At 52.5% G+C, this 18,009-nt stretch overlaps 1 protein-coding gene across 1 annotated transcript in view; it reads right to left on the reverse strand.

Annotated features, from left to right (window-relative positions):
* POU2F3 (POU class 2 homeobox 3) overlaps positions 1 to 15,652 on the reverse strand; it is a 46,266-nt gene extending 30,614 nt beyond the window's left edge. Inside the window, 4 exon segments of the mRNA XM_018923091.3 lie at positions 10,375 to 10,443; positions 11,046 to 11,099; positions 15,354 to 15,565; positions 15,567 to 15,652. Of these exon segments, the coding sequence (XP_018778636.2) occupies positions 10,375 to 10,443; positions 11,046 to 11,099; positions 15,354 to 15,565; positions 15,567 to 15,637 (406 nt within the window). The 5' untranslated portion in view covers positions 15,638 to 15,652.
* Positions 15,653 to 18,009: the final 2,357 nt, after the last annotated feature.

Raw genomic sequence — 18,009 nt, forward strand, 5'->3', positions numbered from 1 at the left:
ACCCTGAGCTCAGCCCGGGCTCTGCAGGGACAGGGGATGGGAGGTGACCCCTACAGGGACAGGGGGACAGGGAGGCGATCCCCGCAGGGACAGGGGGACGGGGAGGCGATCCCAGCCTGCAGCAGGTGTTGGGAATTCCTGCAGGGACATCTGGGAGAGAAATGGGGAATAGCTGGGGGAGCAGGGCCAGGCAGACACCAGGCAGGGGGTTCAGCCTGGGCTGAGACTCTGAAGCTCTCAGGTGCCTCGCTGGGAGCCAATTGCTGCAGGCTCCCTTTACAGCCCTACAGAGGAAGCAGGAGCTTCCAGAGGGCAATTCCTCTGGCCCCCGAGATAGATGGCACAGGGATGAATCACCCTCTGCAGATCCCTGCTCCCAGCCCGGGGTGAGCAGGTCAGGCTGCAGCCTCAGAGGATCCAATATCTAAAATTAAGATGAATCTCACCTACCCTGGAGATTTTAGCGCCCCATGTGAGGGAGCACAATGCCACGGGAGATTGGCAGAGCAGGCTGGGTGCAGGGAGGCTTTCAAGGGGCATTTCTGATCAATTCTCTGGTTCAAATCTCTCCCCTCAAACAAGGTGTGAAGTTTAGAGATTGCCCAAGTGCTGGTAGAGAAGAGTGGCAATTACTGTAACTGTAAGCAGTACTTGTCCCACAAACTGTAAATGAAGCCAAATGCTCACCTGCACTGAAGGAATGCAACATATTCAGCATGAAATACTCCTCAGGATTTCCACTGATTTTGGAAATTCAGGCAAAAACCAAGGCAAAAACCTTCACACTGCTGTTCCAAGCAGCCACACCAATGTTTCCCAGAGCCAGCACGAAGCCCTGAGCTCTGGGACCTCCCTTAAATTTCCTTTTCCCCATGGATTGGCCACCCCTGATTCCCTCCAGCTGCTCCCACCGGCATTGGAGGGAGCAGGAGCTGCAGCTGAGCAGGCACCAGGCAATTCCCTGGGCTCCCACATGCTCTGCTGGGATGCTTGATGCTTCCAAGGCACTTTTTAAAAGAGCTTTTTAAAGTGAGAGCAGGATGGGAAGTTTCTGAGCTAGGGCTGCAGTTTTGATCCGAGCTCTCTGCTCCAAAAACACAAAAATCCCAAACCATCAGAGCATCTCCATGGGAAAGCCGGGGCTGGTGAGCAAAAGTGAATCTTGTGCTGACTCAGGCAGCTCCAGACTCCAGGGGAAGCTTTCACTGAACGCTCAAGTGCTTCACTTGGCTGGAAAGCCCTGGGTTATAGAAATGCCTTCCCTTTGTCAGCAGTGCCTGGGAGCAGCCCCGGGTCCCTGTGCAGCCCCTTCGTGTGGGGCAGGCGAGGGGAGAGCAGGACAGCCCGTGTGGGAGACCTGGGCACCTTCCAGAAGGAAACCCGAGGGCAGCAGTTGTTCCCACGGAAAACATTTCACCTGCAGGTGCTGGGAGAGGGCAAGTCTCTTCTCCTAGACCAGAGGCAAGAGGCAGATCAGACCAGCTCTTCCTTTGCCCCTCTAATTCAAGTCAAACCAGCCTTTTGTTCCCCTTTCCCCTCCCCATCCTTTTTTATCCTCTTCCATAATGGGATGTTTAAGAAAAAAAAATAAAATAACCCAACCTCAAACCCTAATCACCTTCATTTGAATTTCAAATATCCCCCTCCTGGCCTCCCCCACGCCCCAACTGACTTGGAGCTGGGAATATGGAAATTTCTCCTGCTTGCCTTAAATGTGGCTGTGCTATGAAAATCACCAGCCTTATGCAAATCCCCAGCAGCCCCGGTTGCCATAGCAACCAGCTGTTTGCAGCAGCTTTCCTTTACCAGGGACTTGTCCCGGGGCTGTGCATGGCTGCAGGGGGAAGAGAGCAGAGAAATCCTGGAGGCTTTGAGGAAAGTTTCACCAGGGAGAGCCAGCCTTGGGGAGCAAAGGCGTAGCCCAGGACCGAGCTCAGCGTGGGGCCGGGAGAGGCCAAGTTTCCTCAAAAGACTTTGGCCTGGCAAGCTGCTTCCAGCCCGAGCTGAGCAGGGAACTACAAAAGGCAGGAGGGAAAAAAGCTCCTGAAAAGAAAATAAAAAAAAAAAATAACCAAGCTGGGAGAGAGCACGGGCTGAGCAGCCCAATCTGCCATCCCTTACCTGTGCTGGATCCTCTCACCTGAGCTAGGGGCTGACACAGAGGATGGAACCTCCAAACATTATCCCAGCAGGATCCATCCTTTGGGAGGAGCCATCCTTTGAAGGATCCATCCTTGGAAGGATTCATCCTTGGAAGGATTCATCCTTTGGGAGGATCCATCCTCTGGAAGGAGCCATCCTTGGACGGATCCATCCTTTGGGAGGATCCATCCTCTGGGAGGATTCATCCTTGGAAGGATCCATCCTCTGGAAGGAGCCATCCTCTGGCAGGATCCATCCTTTGGGAGGATCCATCCTCTGGGAGGATTCATCCTTGGAAGGATCCATCCTCTGGAAGGAGCCATCCTCTGGCAGGATCCATCCTTTGGGAGGATCCATCCTCTGGGAGGATCCATCCTTGGAAGGAGCCATCCTTTGGGAGGATCCGTCCTTTGGAGGGATCCATCCTTTGGGAGGATCCATCCTTGGAGGGATCCATCCTTTGGGAGGAGCCATCCTTCGGAAGGATCCATCCTTTGGGAGAAGCCATCCTTGGCAGGATCCATCCTTTGGAAGGATCCATCCTCTGGCAGGATCCATCCTTTGGGGGGATCCATCCTTTGGGAGGATCCATCCTTTGGAAGGATCCATCCTCTGGCAGGATCCATCCTTTGGAAGGATCCATCCTCTGGCAGGATCCATCCTTTGGGGGGATCCATCCTCTGGCAGGATCCATCCTTGGAAGGAGCCATCACCTTCCAAGCAGGCTCTACCCCATGGCAGTGGCACCAGCAGCCATGCCCACCTGCCCAGAGCCCAGCAGAGGTCATGGCCCCAGCACCTGCAGGCAAGAGGAGTGAGAAGGGAGCAGGACTCTCACCTGGGAGCTGAGGGCTGAGCTCAGAGGGTGGCAGAGGCAGACTGAGGCAAAGGCTCTGATTTTCCATCTGCCCTGGCACGGATTGAATGCAAAATGTGCTGGCACTGGGAGGGGATTTGGCTGGGCTGGGAGCTCTGGTGTCCAGTGTCAGAGCTGCCCTCGCCCTGTCCCCACTGCCAGGGGACCCAGGGTGTCCTGTGGCAGCAGGGGAAGGTGGCTCGTGCTAACTAACACCTTGCCATGGGATGAAGGTGAGGATGAAGAAGGGCACCCACAGGGATGGATGCACAGCAGGCTCTCCTCAAAGGGACACGGAGGGGCAGGTGCCTCACAGCCTTGGTTTTCGGGAGGTTTGAAGGGAAGGGTCTCTCCTATTCCCACAAGGATCCCTGCATGAGGGCTCTCTGCAGGGGAGGCTGGGGGCAGAACTCAGCTCTGAGGGGCAGCTCCAACCTCTGCCCTCTGTGACCAGGGCACGGCTGGAGCTGTGCCAGGGGGATTTGGGGTGGAGCTCAGGGAAAGGTTCTACCCCCAGAGGGTGCTGGCACTGCCCAGGCTCCCCAGGGAATGGGCACAGCCCTGAGGCTGCCAGAGCTCCAGGAGAGTTTAGACAGAGCTCCAGGAGGGTTTGGACAGAGCTCCCAGGGATTTTGGGGGTGTCTGGGCAGGGCCAGGAGCTGCACTGGGTGATCCTGTGAGTCCCTGCAGCTCAGGACATTCTGTGATCCTAAAGCACTCAGAAACGTTACCCACGCTGCCATGGCCACCAAGAGCCCCAGCAACCCCCAGCACCCTTTTGTCCCCATCCCCTTCCCCTCCAGCTCCCAGGCTCAGCCATGGAATTCGGGGAATTCTCAGAACTCACAGAATCTCCAGGTTGGAGGAGACCTTCAAGACCACCCAGTCCAACCCAGCCCCAACCCCTTACCCAAACCCTGGCACCCAGTGCCACATCCAGGCTTTGTTACACACCCAGGGATGGGCACTCCACCACCTCCCTGGGCAGAACGTTCCAGAACTTTATCACCCTTTCTGTAAAGAAGTTCTTCCTATCATCCAACCTAAATTTCCCTTGGCGCAGCCAATCCCCCCATCCCAGGTGATGCCTCAGGTTTGGCTTTTCTGTTTTTCCCATTCTGTGCTGCTTTAGTGTGAGGGTCTGGGTTCCCATCAGGGCATGGTGAGCTCTGTGCACAGAGCAGGGAGACAAAACAATTCCTGCTCCAGCTGGGCACCAAGGACAAATGATCCAAATCCCAGCCCGGGAGCACAAACCCCGTGGGCTGGAGAGAGAAAAACAAGGCTGGGACTGGCTGGGCTAAAGCTGGGCTGGGACAATGAACTGCAAGGGGCAAATGGAGCAGAGCTGATCCCAGGGAGAGACCCCGGGAGCGCTCGGGCATTTTGGGGCCATTTTGGGTCATTTTGGGGCCATTTTGGGACCATTTTGGTTCATCCTGGGTTCATTTTGGGGCCATTTTGGTTCATCCTGGGTTCGTTTTGGGACCATTTTGGTTCACCTTGGGTTCATTTTGGGACCATCTTGGTTCATCTTGGGTTCATTCTGGGACCATTTTGGGGCCATTTTGGTTCATTTTGGGTTCATTTTGGGACCATCTTGGTTCATCCTGGGTTCATTTTGGGACCATTTTGGGGCCATTTTGGTTCATCTTGGGTTCATTTTGGGGCCATTTTGGTTCACCTTGGGTTCATTTTGGGGCCATTTTGGTTCATCTTGGGTTCATTCTGGGACCATTTTGGGGCCATTTTGGTTCATCCTGGGTTCATTTTGGGGCCATTTTGGGGCCATTTTGGTTCATCTTGGGTTCATTTTGGGACCATTTTGGTTCATCCTGGGTTCGTTTTGGGACCATTTTGGTTCACCTTGGGTTCATTTTGGGGCCATTTTGGTTCATCCTGGGTGCAGCCCTGGCTGGGCTCTGGTGCTGCCCAAGGTGCATCCCTGCAGGAGATCCTTTCAATAAATCCCTATTTTATTCTGTAACTCTGCCCAGCCTCTTCTCCAGCTCAGCCTTCCCAGGAGCATCCCAGGAGCCACCCAACCCCTCCCCACGTGTCCCACAGGACACCCCACATCCCGCCAGAGCTGGGGTGCCCAGCACAGCCAGCCCTGCTGGCAGAGCCCAGCTCCTGGGGTTACAGGGTGGGGAGGGAAGATGCTGGGGCTGCCTGCAGCTATTCCCTTCCCCGTGGTTGCGTTTGAAGCGCTTCCCTATCGCCCTTTTTGTAAAAGCTTTGGCTTCCCCCCCATAGCCTCAACAGATGAAATCAAAGGGAAGTAGCTCTGCTTGGTGTAACCTGTTTTGATGGAGGAGATAAGCGGGGAACAAGTGTCTGACACAAACAAACAGACAGACAGGGGCAAGTCCCACCTCAGCGTTCTGTTGCATCAGATAGCAGGGCTTAGATAAACCACAAGAAGGGGGAGATCTCTGCCCTGGGGCTGCAGGACCAGGGGCGACACTCGGCACTGCCAAGCCCCCACAGTTCCCATCAAAAAAATCAGCGTGGAGCTCGCTGGCATGGCTTTCATCAGTTGGAAAAAAAAGATGAAAAGAGCTCCCAGCCAAGCAGAAAACTCGCTGCTCTTCGTTACCCCCCATGGAGGCTCAGCCCTGCTGCCAAGGGTTGGAATCAGGCAGGGAAAGGGGGAAAAGGAGCCCAAAAGGAGAGGGGTGATCCCTGCTCAGCCTGCCCTGCATCCCTGGGGTGATGGGGAAGGGAAACCAGCCCTCCTGGGGGCAACTGGTGCCTGTTCCCCCTCATATTTATGATTTAAAAATTCAGAGCTGAAGTAAAGGGAGGGTTAATATTCACAGGGTTGGGCAGTGAGAACCCTTGGAAATTATATTTTTTTAAATTATAGGTTGTAAAATGGTATGATTTCAGTGTAACCAGTAGATTTGGGATCAAAACCCCACAAATTTCTAGAAAATAAAATATTTTCTTTTTTTAAAAGCTCTGACACAGCCCCAGTGCCAAGGGTTGGAATCAGGCAGGGAAAGGGGAAAAGGAGCCCAAAAGGAGAGGGGTGATCCCTGCTCAGCCTGCCCCATGTGATGGGGAAGGGAAACCAGCCCTCGTGGGGGCAGCTGGTGCCTGTTCCCCCTCATATATTTAATTAAAAAATTCAGAGTTGAGCAGTTAAGGGAGGGTTAATATTCACAGGGTTGGGCAATGAGAACCCTTGGAAATTATATTTCTTAAAATTATAGGTTATAATTTCACTGTATCTGGTAAATTTGGGATCAAAAACCCAACAAATTTCTGGAAAATGTCTTTTTTTAAAAGCCCTGAAACAGCCCCAGTGCCAAGGGTTGGAATCAGGCAGGGAAAGGGGAAATGCACCCTAAAAGCAGAGAGGTAATTCTCTGATTAAATGATTAAAAAATGATTTAAAATGATTCATTATTTTAAAAATTCTGAGCTGAAGTAAAGGGAGGATTAATATTCAGGCAGTGAGAACCCTTAGGAATTCTATATTTTTAAACCATAGTTTGTAAAATGGCAAAATTTCATAAATTTGGGATCAAACAACCACAAGCTTCTGGAAAATACCTTTTTTAAAAAAGCCCTGAAATATTTTCTGTGAAATTGTTGTGGATGAAAAGAATAAAATTAAAAATCAGAAGAGCACTGAGCTCTCCAAACCTCCTATGATTTTCTCCAAAAAGAAAACCCCCCACAATTATTTCAAACACTTCCAAAGCAGAACAATGCCCCAAATTACCCCTTTTTTTTTTTGTTGTTTTCCCCTCCGAGCCTGGAATTGGCTGGGATATGAAAGGATGAGATTCTGCCTCTGCTCCTGCCACTTCCCATCAGATCTTGGATCACTTTAAGATCAAGGGCTTGCTTTCCAAAAGCATTTTGGGATTTCATTCCTTCATTTTTCCTTTTTATTTTCTTTTTTTTTAACTTCTTGGAGCCAGCCTGCACCTTTTGGTGATGAAAAACCTGCACCGAGGAGGATTTCTGGGTGCAATATTCATTTCCTAGGATCCCTCTCCTTTTTGGGGGGAGCTGTGTGGATTGGCTGAATTCGGTAGGAAATGGGAAATTTAATGAATGACTCATCAGCAACCTCCAGGAGCATTTCCCACATGAAGCAGAGAACCCAAACCCTGCAGTAAATAAATATTCCTCCAACAACGCCTGCAAAGGAGCACAAAACCTTCCCGGGGAGCACAAAGAGAGTTTGGTTGTTTATAAACACAAAGGGCTGAGGAAACAACGCTGGGGGAAACACCTGAGCTGCACCTTGCACAGGTGGGGGATGGGGGTGGCACCCCCGGGGTCCTGGAGGGGTCCCCAAGGGTGGCAGCTCAGCAGGGGCTGCTGGGGACACCCCAAAGGACATCCTGACACTCTGGTGTGTCATTGCCCAAAAGGATCTGAGCAGATCCAAAAAATCATCAGGACAGGCTCAGAAAAAAAATTTAAAAAAATTAAAAACCTCACCGGGACAGGCTCAGAAAAAAATTAAAAATCAAAAAATCACTGGGACAGGTTCAGAAAAAAATAAAATTTAAAAAGTTCTCACCGGGACAGCCTCAGAAAAAAAAAAAAATTAAAAAATCCTCACTGGGACAGCCTCAGAAAAAAATTAAAAATCAAAAAATTCATCAGGACAGTCTCAGAAAAAAAAAAATTAAAAATTAAAAAATCCTCACTAGAACAGCCCCAGAAAAAAAAAAAAAAAATCCTCACCGGGACAGCCTCAGAAAAAAGTAAAATTTAAAAGTTCCTCACAGGGACAAGCCCAGGAAAAAAAAAAAAAAATTAAAAAGTCCTCACTGGGACAGCCTCAGAAAAAAAATTAAAAATCAAAAAATTCACCAGGACAGTCTCAGAAAAAAAATTAAAAATTAAAAAAAATCACCAGGACAGACTCAGAAAAAAATCAAAAATTCAAAAAATCATTGGGACATACTCAGAAAAAAATAAAGAAATCATCACTGGGACAGCGTCAGAAAAAAATAAAAAATTAAAAAACCACCAGGACAGTCTCAGAAAAAAAATTCAAAAAATAGCAAAAAACATTAAAAAAATCATCAGGGCAGCCTCAGGGGGAAATAAAAAATCATCACTGGGACAGCCTCAGAAAAAATAAAAAAATTACCAGGATAGCTTCAGAAAAAATAAAAAAAATAAAGAAATCACCGGGACAGCCTGAGCAAAAAAAAGCGATTTAAAGAGGTTCTTTGTGCCGCTCTTTGCAAATGAAGGAGATTTACTGGTCCTGATTTCCCTGCTTGATTGGAAGGCTCCGAGCTGCTGCGAATATTTTTTGTTATTTTCAAACAAATTGACTTCACTGTTCTGCTTTCTTTTCTCAATTACCACTAGAAAGAGGCGCTGCAGCTCTCACTAATGGCTGTCTGGGATGCTTCAGCTGGAAAAAAATCCGAATTTTAGCCAAGCAAATGTGCTGCCAGCTTCTGGTTTAACACTTCTGCCTCCCACTACCTTCAATAACAGAATTAAATCCCATTTTTCCTTCCTCTTGATTCATCCTGCCACCCCCCCAATGAGCACCAAGCATTTCAGGGGGTTCCAGTTCCTGATTTCAGGCCCTCTGGCAGCTCTCAGGGGGTTCTGGAGGAGCTTGGGGGGTTTGGGATGTGGTTGGTGCTTGTTGATCCCAACCCCCAAATCTGGGGGGATCTGAGAGCCCCGAGCAGGAGCTGGGCTGGCCAAAGTCAGTCAGAGCTCATGGATGTGAGCAGAAGCAGATTTATCTCTAGATTTTGTCAAAAAATCAGTGATTTGGGTTCCTAAACCACAGGCTGGGCTTGGTCCCTTTAAAACCTGGAGTTCTTGTTGAGATGTACCCAAAATCTCTTTTTTTTCCCCCCTAAGTTATCTCAGATTTTATGAGAGGAAAATCATTCCGTGCAGAGTTTTCACCTGCTCTTCCACATCCCCTTGGCCCAGGCTTGGGGCTCTTCACTGCTCAGAGAATATTTGATTCCTCTGCATTTTCTCCACCAGTTTTTCCTCCCAGAGGTGTTGATTTCTAAGTCACACAGCTTTTAATAATCTTCATTTGCTGCACCTAGTGGGTGCTAAAATGATTTCTTAGTGTTGCTGGTTTGCCTACCCAGGGATGTGACCCCTTTGGGGGATGACAGGGCCCTGGAAATGGGATTCAAATCTCAGCCTCCAACTCTCACTTCAGGCAGCCCCAAAGCACAAACCCGATTTTTCAGGTGCCTGTTACACCTGGTGGTGGGCAAACCTGGCAGAAATCAGCGCTCACAGCATCACTGGCACCTCCAAAGGATCCCCCTGAGCCTCAGCTTTCCAGAGCTGAGGAATTTAGGGGCTCCTTGAGGAGCTGGAGCCTGCTCAGCATCAGGTGTGAGGTGAGGAACCCAACACGTCTCTGCACTCCCAAACTGGAGCTGGTTGTTCCCAAAGTCCCTCCCATCCTTCTCCACACACACAGAGCCCCAAAAGGAGCTGTTCTCCCTGTGGGAAAGCTCCTGGCACAGCCCTGTGGATACAGAGGAGAGAGCACCAGGACTGTCCCAAAGCCATCGCTGCCAGAGGTGGCAGAGGCGGCACCGAATTTCAACATCAGAACCACTGGGGACATGGGGGAGGCACCCTGGGAGGGAAATTCTACCTGAAACCCACTGGGGACATGGGGGAGGCACCCTGGGAGGGAAATTGTACCTGAAACCCACTGGGGATGTGGGGGAGGCACCCTGGGAGGGAAATTCCATGTCGGACCCACAGAGGACATTGAGGAGACACTCTGTGAGCTGGGGACATGGGGGAGGCACCCTGTGAGTGAATTTCCACCTCAAACCCACTGAGGACATTGAGGAGGCACGCTGTGAGCAAATTCCAAACTCAAACCCACTGGGGACATGGGGAGGCAGTCTTTGAGTGAATTTCCATGTCAGACCCAGGAGGGACATGAGGAGGCACCCTGTGAGCAAATTTCAAATTCAGACCTGCTGGGGACATTGGGGAGGCACCCTGTGAGCCAGTTTCCATGTCAGACCCACTGGGGACACTGGGGAGGCACCCTGTGAGCAAACTCCAAGCTCAGACCCACTGGGGACACTGGGGAGGCACCCTGTGAGCCAGTTTCCATGTCAGACCTGCTGGGGGCATGGGGGAGGCACTCTGGGATTCGCTGCTGTCACACAGGAGGGATCTTGCAGGGCTGATCAAGATCCCAACGCAATCCTAGCCCTGAGCACATTCCTGATCAACTGCCAGGCTGCAAGAGCAGCAACAGGAGCCCAGAAAAAGCACGGGGGAGAAACTTCCAGCACCCACATTCCCTTTTTTTTTTCTTTTCTTTTCCTTTTGTTTCCCCTCCCTGTCCTGGCCCTGCCAGCCCAGACCCTCCTTACCTGGCTCCACCTGGTCAGGCTCGTGCCGGGTGTCTGTGGAATCTGCAGCATCCCCGCTCATCTTGATCTCTGGAAAAGGAGGCACAACTGATTTTAATAACAGGTCACAGTCCCAGGCAACAGGCACATGTGGCTTCCACTAAACAGCACAAATGAATGTGTGTAATTATAATAAACCATCAGACTTTCAAATTTCTGATTCCTCAACATCCAGGCGCTAGAATATTCATCAGCTCTGAGGATGCACTTTCCCTCCTGTTGCTCTTTGCAGCCCCCCCTCACTCCTGTCCCCCCTCCCCGGTTTGCTGGGGGGGTTTCACCCCTCTCATCCCTCCTGAGCCACGGGATCAAGGGGTGGATCCAGCACAGGGAGCTCCCCAGCCCTGGTCAGGCTTCCCAAACCTGCTGTGGTGCTCTGGCTGGGACAGCACCCTCCCACACCTGCAGAGATGGGGATCCCTCCAGCTTTCTCCCAAATCCTTCCCTTGCCCTTCAAGATGGCTCAAACCCAACTTGTTTTTCCCACTGCCTCTCACTGCACTTTATTTCTCCTCTGTTTGTCTCTTGCAGGTGTCCACAACCCCCAAAAGCCACCCAAGATCTGCCTTGCCCCTAAGTGTTGTCCCCTGCATCCCCCCATTCTCACCCAGGCCAAGAAATTTGTCATTTACCCTTGAAGTGATGGCTGCCACCACACCCGGGGCCACTTTCTCCTTCGGGGACAGCTGCAAGAAAAGGTGGGAATGGTCAAACTTCACCCTGGGCTGCTCATCCCCCCCAACAGAGGCCAAGCACACAGAGGTGGGAGAAGGGGAGATCTCTGTTCAAGTTCACCCCTTCTGCTTTCCCCTTTCCATGGGAATTTTAACTGTTCCAGACTCGGGAAAAAAAAAAAAAAAAAAAAAGGTAAAAAAGGAGATAATTTTAAATTATTTGAGTGATTTGCATGTGCTTCCTGCAGCCAATCCCGGCCACAGACTCTTCCCATTTGCATGGGGGAATAACAACAGCGGGAAGCTGGGCCGGTGTTTGTGTGGTTTTGCCGGGGTAGGGAAGGCAGGTGGAAGCCACCTAAAAGCACCATGCAAACCCTTTTCCTCTTCCCCAGATCCACCTTTAGTTATTCCCAAAGGGGTGAGAGCAGCCCCGTTGGATTTTTTATCCCCATTTCCCTCTTTTGCTGCCACCAAAACAGGCAGGGCTGTGTGTGAGTGTGTGTGAGTGTGTCTGTGTGTGTGCAGGTTTTCTCCTCCCATATCCAAAGCTGCCCTCGTGTGCAAACAGCAGATAATCTGCTTTTTTGGCCAAGATTTCAAAGCTTTGATCAAGTTGAAAGTCTGTAACTTTCTCCAGCAAATGAATAAAGGTAGGGGGGGAAAAAAAAATAATCAGGATTTTATACCAGAGCACAGAAACTTTCACATACTTCAGAAACTTCCTTTCCTTAAATTATATTAAGGAGTGAGGGGGGGAAAGGAGGGAGAAAAGAGTTGTGGGATTTTTTTTTCCCCTTCAAATAAACCATCTGCAATTAAGACATGAACGTTTAGTGGGGCTTCTGAAGCATTTCTACTGCAGGAAGAGTAATTACCATCAGCTATAAACATCTTCTTGTCTTGTACCACTGCCAAGGGACCCTAACTTAGGCAATCTACAAAGCACAAAGTTTTGCTGGCTGCCAAAAAGTATTAAAAAAAAAAAAAAAAAAGCCAAGTTCTCATAAAATAGAGGAAGAAAAAAAAAATCTAAAAGCCTGCAGAAATTTGGGTGCTTCCTTTGGTGAGAAAACTTGAAAGCTTGTATAAAAAAAAATAAAATTAGGGAAAGCAAATATCTAATTCCTGAGAGAGAGAGAGAGAGAGAGAGAGAGCTGGAGCAGTTGAGACAGAGCTGAGGAAGGACAGACAGAAAAGCAGAGCAGGAAAAGCTCTGTCCCTGCTGCAGGAGTGACCCCCACACCCCCTGCCATTAAAAACTGGGATGGGTGGGGAGGGAAGGAGGAATTGCTGCTGCAACTTGATTGCATATCACATGTTATCCACCAGGTAAATCCCCTCCTCCTGCAGCTGGGAGATAAGGAGATGCCCTGGGATTCCCATGCACAGGAATCTTATTTTCAGTGGGAGTAAAAAACCCCCTGTAAATGGGCACAAATTTATTACAGTTTATCTTGAATTTTATTTTCAGCAAGATTCAAAAACCCCCTGTAAATGGGCACAAGGTATTACAGTTTGAATATCTTGAATTTTATTTTCAGCGAGATTCAAAAACCCCCTGTAAATGTGCACAAGTTATTACAGTTTGAGTATCTTGAATTTTATTTTCAGCAAGATTCAAAAACCCCCTGTAAATGTGCACAAGGTATTACAGTTTGAGTATCTTGTTGGGAAAAAGAAAATAAAAAGGGAAAAATAAGCAGGAAGAAAAGGAAAGCTCTGCCTGCTGATCTGAGAGGTTTAAGGTTTAGGACAGATTTTGTGCTCTGTGTCTGTATTTAGGATTTTTGTAATCAGATTTTGTATCCCTGTGGATGTCAGGGCAGCGGCAGCACCCTCCAAGGGATCCTTGGAACAAGGAGCAGACACACAGAGCAATGATTTTCCAATCTAATTGCAGCCAACACCTTTTTATGGACACCCAAACCCTTCCACTCCAGCCAGAGGATGCAAACCCAGCTTTGACCCCTGCTCCATCCCAAAACCACCTTCAGCCAGGGCAGCCTGGCAGTCCAGCTCCTTCCACACAGCTCTGCCAGCTTAGCAATACACACAGGATAATCAGGCTTGGAAAAAAAAAATAAATAAAATAATAAAACCTCTCTGGGAAAAATAGCCCAGCTTAGGACAGCCTAACTCTAAACCACAGCCCTATTAGGAGCCGCCAGTGTGGCCTGGGCCATATTAAAAATGTGCTGCTCTGCCCCAGCTCCCAGAGAGAGCAGGGGCAGGGGCAGGCTGGGTGGTTCAGCCAGACCAAAGGAGCTGTGCCCGTGCAGACACTTCTCCAGGATATATCTGCATCTCTATTTGTGCCGAAACAAACGCTGTCAGCAAATAAAGCCTTTCCCAAGCCCTCGCTCCCCGTGGCTCTTGGGGCATGGCAGGAGGCTGAGCCAGCCTGATGGCTGCAGAGGGGGAATCTGATCCTGGAGGAGGGGGAGCTGGGCTTGCCTGCCAGCATCACCCGGGGCTTTAGGTGCCCGAGCCCCTCTGGAGGCTGCAGGGAGGTGAAATATCCAAAATGCCCCGGGAGGGGGTGGTGGCAGCCAGCAGGGAGGTGTCTCAGCAGAGAGGAGGGTGTGAGGGACATGAGCTGCCCCCCTGGGGGCTGAGTCTTCTCCTAAAATCATTAAAGTTGGAGAAAAATTCTAAGATAAAACCTGGGGTTAAAGCTGAGCTCAGTTCTGCAAGCAGCTTGTAACAGAGGGAGCTGCTCAGGGCCCCCAAAACTGAACTGCTTTTGTGGAGGGATGAAAAAACCCCTCTCACTGTGCTGGGCTCCAAAGGGCTCCTGAAAGCTCCAGCCTCTCTGCCAGCACAGGGGGGTGATCAGGGGAGGGGGAGCACAGCCCCAGCTCCAAACCCAGCCTGGGGACAGTGCCACCAGCTCTGACAGAGGGCACAGGATCCAGCTGTGTGGAAAGAGCCACCCACGAGCCTGGGGGATGGATGGATGGATGGATGGATGGATGGATGGATGGATGGATGGATGGATGGATGGATGGATGGATGGATGGATGGATGGATGGGATGGATGGATGGGTTGGAGCCTGCAGGGGACACGTCCCTCAGAGACACCAACATAAGCACACCCAGAGCAGGTGCTCCAACCAGTCAGGCTCACACCCCGAGCCAAGACCCTCCTTGGCAGCCTCTCCTCGTGGCCAGGGCTCCCCAGGGCATCCCAGAGCCCTGCAGAGGTTGGGGCATGGCTGTGGAGCAAAGGCTTTGGGCCACCTCTGTCACACCACTGAGCCTGGCTGAGGCGGTGGCATTGCTGCACCTCCCACAGGCCTGGCTGCGAGCCCACGGGCAGGCAGGGCTGATGGAGGGGCTGCCAGCCCCCAGGTGTCCCCCGAGGAGCAGCACTCCCACAGGAGTACCCCAGGGAACAGAGCCCAGCACAGAGCGATGGATGCATCCTCTCCTCCCCTCCAGCGGAGTTTTGTGCTGCACAAAGCCCGGGACAAAAGTCACTGAGGTGGCTCCTGTACCCCAAATGGCACTGCCTGCCCAGGCAGGACGGGGCTCTGGGGGTCTGGCTGCTCCAGTTCCAGCATCACCCCCAGCCCTGTGCCCGGGGTTGTGCTCCGGCCCCGGGATGGAGCTCTGGCAGGGTGAGCCGGGGCTCAGCACAGCTCCGGGGCACCGGGCAGGGATTGCTCTGGTTCCCAGCTCGCTGCAGGGCAGGGGCTGCTCAGAGGGGATGTGAGATCCCCTCTGGATCAGAGCACTGCAAGCAGCTCCTGAGTATCGCTGCTCATTCATTCCTGACCCAACCCAGCCTCCCTCAGCTCCCTCCTCATTCATTTCTCCCTCCTTTTCCCTCTTTGTCACGAATTTTTCTCCTTTCAGCCCGTGTCCCATCTCTCTCTCGCACACCTCCCTCCAGCCTTGCCGCATCCCTCCGCGGGTCTATCCCTTCTCCCTCCTCCCAGCTCCATCCCGATGACAGGAGGCGCAGGTCAGGCACTAAACTCTGATTTTCCAGGCTCCCGAGAGCCCTCTGCGCTGCTCCGTGACCCCGGCGGGGCTGGCAGCGCCAGCGCTGCTCCCACGTTGTGGGCATGGCTTGGCAGCCCCCTAAACAGATCTGGGCAGCATCCATCCCCGGCAGGAATGTGGGCACTCCACCAGGCGTCCCGGCGGGAGAACAGAGGAGGGAAAAGAGCGAGGAAAGGTCACGGCAATGAGAGCAAACCCATTTCCTGCCCGAGCCCACGGCCCCGGCTGCTCCGCGCCGCTCTCCGTGCCCTTTACCTGCGTGCACGGACTCCAGGTTCACCATCCTGCCGGCGGGGGGAAATCCGCGGTGTGCCCAGCCTCCTGCCGTCAGCCCCAGGTTGCCAGGGGCTGCCAGTTTGCCCTCCCTCCTCTGCCACCCGCTGCCTCTCGAAGCGGCCGTGGGTCCGCAGCCCAAGGGACCTAGAGCTCCATTGCCTGTTGCCATGCAGGGCCAGGTGAGCATGCGGCGCTGCCACGCCTCGCCCCACCTCCGGCTCCCTCGGGTGCCCTGACACCCAGCAGCCTGGCGTCAGGCCCATGCAAACGCTGCCATTTGCATATTAGTAACTCGGGAATGGATGAGTCCCTGCAGCGCTGCCAGGCTGCGGGGTGGGGTGGGAAGGAGGGCAGGAAGGAAAGAGCAGCGCTCCGCTCTGCCCGCCCTCGGCCGCGCTCGGGCAGCGCCCGCAGCACCTGCCCCAAAGCCCTGCCGAGCCCCCTTTGGGCCCTGAGCTCCTCCGGGTGGGCATTGCCCCCAGGGCAGGTGGGCGAGTGAAGGAGCAGAGGTTTGGGGTCACTCTGTGGCGTTGTGTCCTCTCAGGCTGGGCTGGACCCGCCCTGAGCACCTGTGGGTGGGCAGCGCCCCCAGGGCAGGAGGGCGGGTGAAGGAACAGAAATTGAATCCCAGAATAAGGAAGCTGGAAGAGACCTCTAAGACCATCAAGTCCAACCTGTGCCCTGACACCTCAACCAGACCACAGCACCAAGGGCCATGTCCAGCCTTTTTAAACACCTCCAGAGATGGTGATTCCACCACCTCCCTGGGAAGAGCATTCCAGTGCTTTATTGTTCTTTTGGTGAAATTTTTTTCCTAATATCCAACTTGTACCTTCCCTGCTGTAGCTTGAGGCTGTGTCCCCTGGTTCTGTCAGAGACCGACCCCCCCTGTGTACAGCCTCCCTTCAGGAAGGTGTAGAGAGCAGTAAGGTCACCCCTGAGCCTCCTCTTCTCCAGGCTAAACAGCCCCAGCTCCTAGAGTCACTCTGGCCATCCTCTCAGGCTGGGCTGGACCTCGATGCTGAGAGAAGCAGCACGAAAAAGGAAAGTGAAAAGCATCAAAGAAACCTGTGTTGGCTGGAGATAAAGAGCAGGGTTAAATAATAAATAATAAAGATAAAGGCTGGCACATAGAGACCCTGCTCTGCTGATGTGCTCCATCTCTGCCCCCTAAGGAAAGGAGAGAAGTGGCAGCCAGCCTCTTCCTCCTCACCCCTGCTGCTTCAAACCGCAGTAAATACTGCGGGAATTAAAGTAAATACTTCCAGGGAAGCTAGGCAAGAAAAAATCCCCTGACATTGGCTTCTTCTGCAGAAAGAGCCAGAGGCCAGAGCCTGAACTGCGACAGGGACCGAATGTGGGCACTCCACACTCCACCCCGACGGAGCCAGGCAGCTGCTCCCTGTCCCTGCCATGTGCCACCCCTGTGACCCCGGCAGCCCTGGGGACAGCCGTGTGACAGGGCCGAGCTCAGCGGCGCTCGGAGCCCCGCTGAAAGCGTTAACGCTCCATGAGTAGCTGCCAGGTACGAGCTATCGCACATTCATCTCTCGCTGGGTAATTCACGTTCCAGGGCTCTCGGCTTTCCCACATGCCGCTCTCCCTCCCTGGAAAGACAGGTTTCTCCGAAGGGATGGGTGGGCGGGCAGGATCTCCAGCCTCACCTGCAGCCCGGTCCGGAGCGGTGGGGCCGGAGCTGCCCGCGGCATGGGCAGCGAGGACATCCCCGGGGCAGGGCGGAGGAGCCCAGCCAAACCCTAACGAGGAAAAACTGGAGGGAAGCTGGGGGTTCCCGCCTCACCCTGACATTTCTTTCCAGGCCAGGGGAGATTTCAGCCTCCAGGAAGCAGCGAGGTGGCACCGGGTGCCTGGAGCTCCTGGACTCCTGCCACCCCTCCAGCCATTGAGCCCTGGGGCTTTCCTGGGCAGCTGCCGCCCTCTTTTCGTGTGTTTTTCTCTGGGTTTTCCCCGTCCTGAAGCCTGACGCGATCGGGTGTCTTCACTGCGTCAAACAGGAATTTATTTGCTGGTGGCTCCCAGCCAGCTTGAAAGGCTGGCGACCACGGGAGCTCTCCTTCCCCCACATCAGAGCGCCTTTTGTTCACCAAGCAGGAGTTTCTCATCTCTCCCTGCTCTTCCTGGCGCTTTTCCCGTTCTCCAGAGCCCACCAGGAGGGCGGCTCCGCGGGTGGCATCTCCAGCCGGACAGGAATCCCGGACATCCTCTGGGCAGGGATGCTGTCCCGGCCACGGGCAGGACACCAGTGCCCTCTCCTGGTCCCAGACACGGCTGGGAATGACTTCTGGCTGTTACTTTGTGCTCAATGAAACAGCGGGAAAAAAATTGAATATTTAGGTGGTTTTCTCCCCAAGCCCATCCCCTTGGGTGCCCTGAGCTTTGGGGATGTGCAGGAGAGAACACAACCTCCTTATGAAAATTAAGGGATGGATCACAGCACCACCACTTCTTTCTGCTGTGGAAACGAGATGATCAGGCAAGGCAGGATTGCTTTTACCCTGATCACTGCTAAAATCACTCCCAGACACCATCAAACACTCTGCTCTTTTTTTCCCGTGTGGTCATCAATGACCAATGCCCTCCCCTCCTCACTGCAGGCACCGCGTTCTTCCTCTCC

This window comes from Serinus canaria, chromosome 24 (assembly GCF_022539315.1).
Source record: "Serinus canaria isolate serCan28SL12 chromosome 24, serCan2020, whole genome shotgun sequence".
Taxonomy (NCBI): domain Eukaryota; kingdom Metazoa; phylum Chordata; class Aves; order Passeriformes; family Fringillidae; genus Serinus; species Serinus canaria.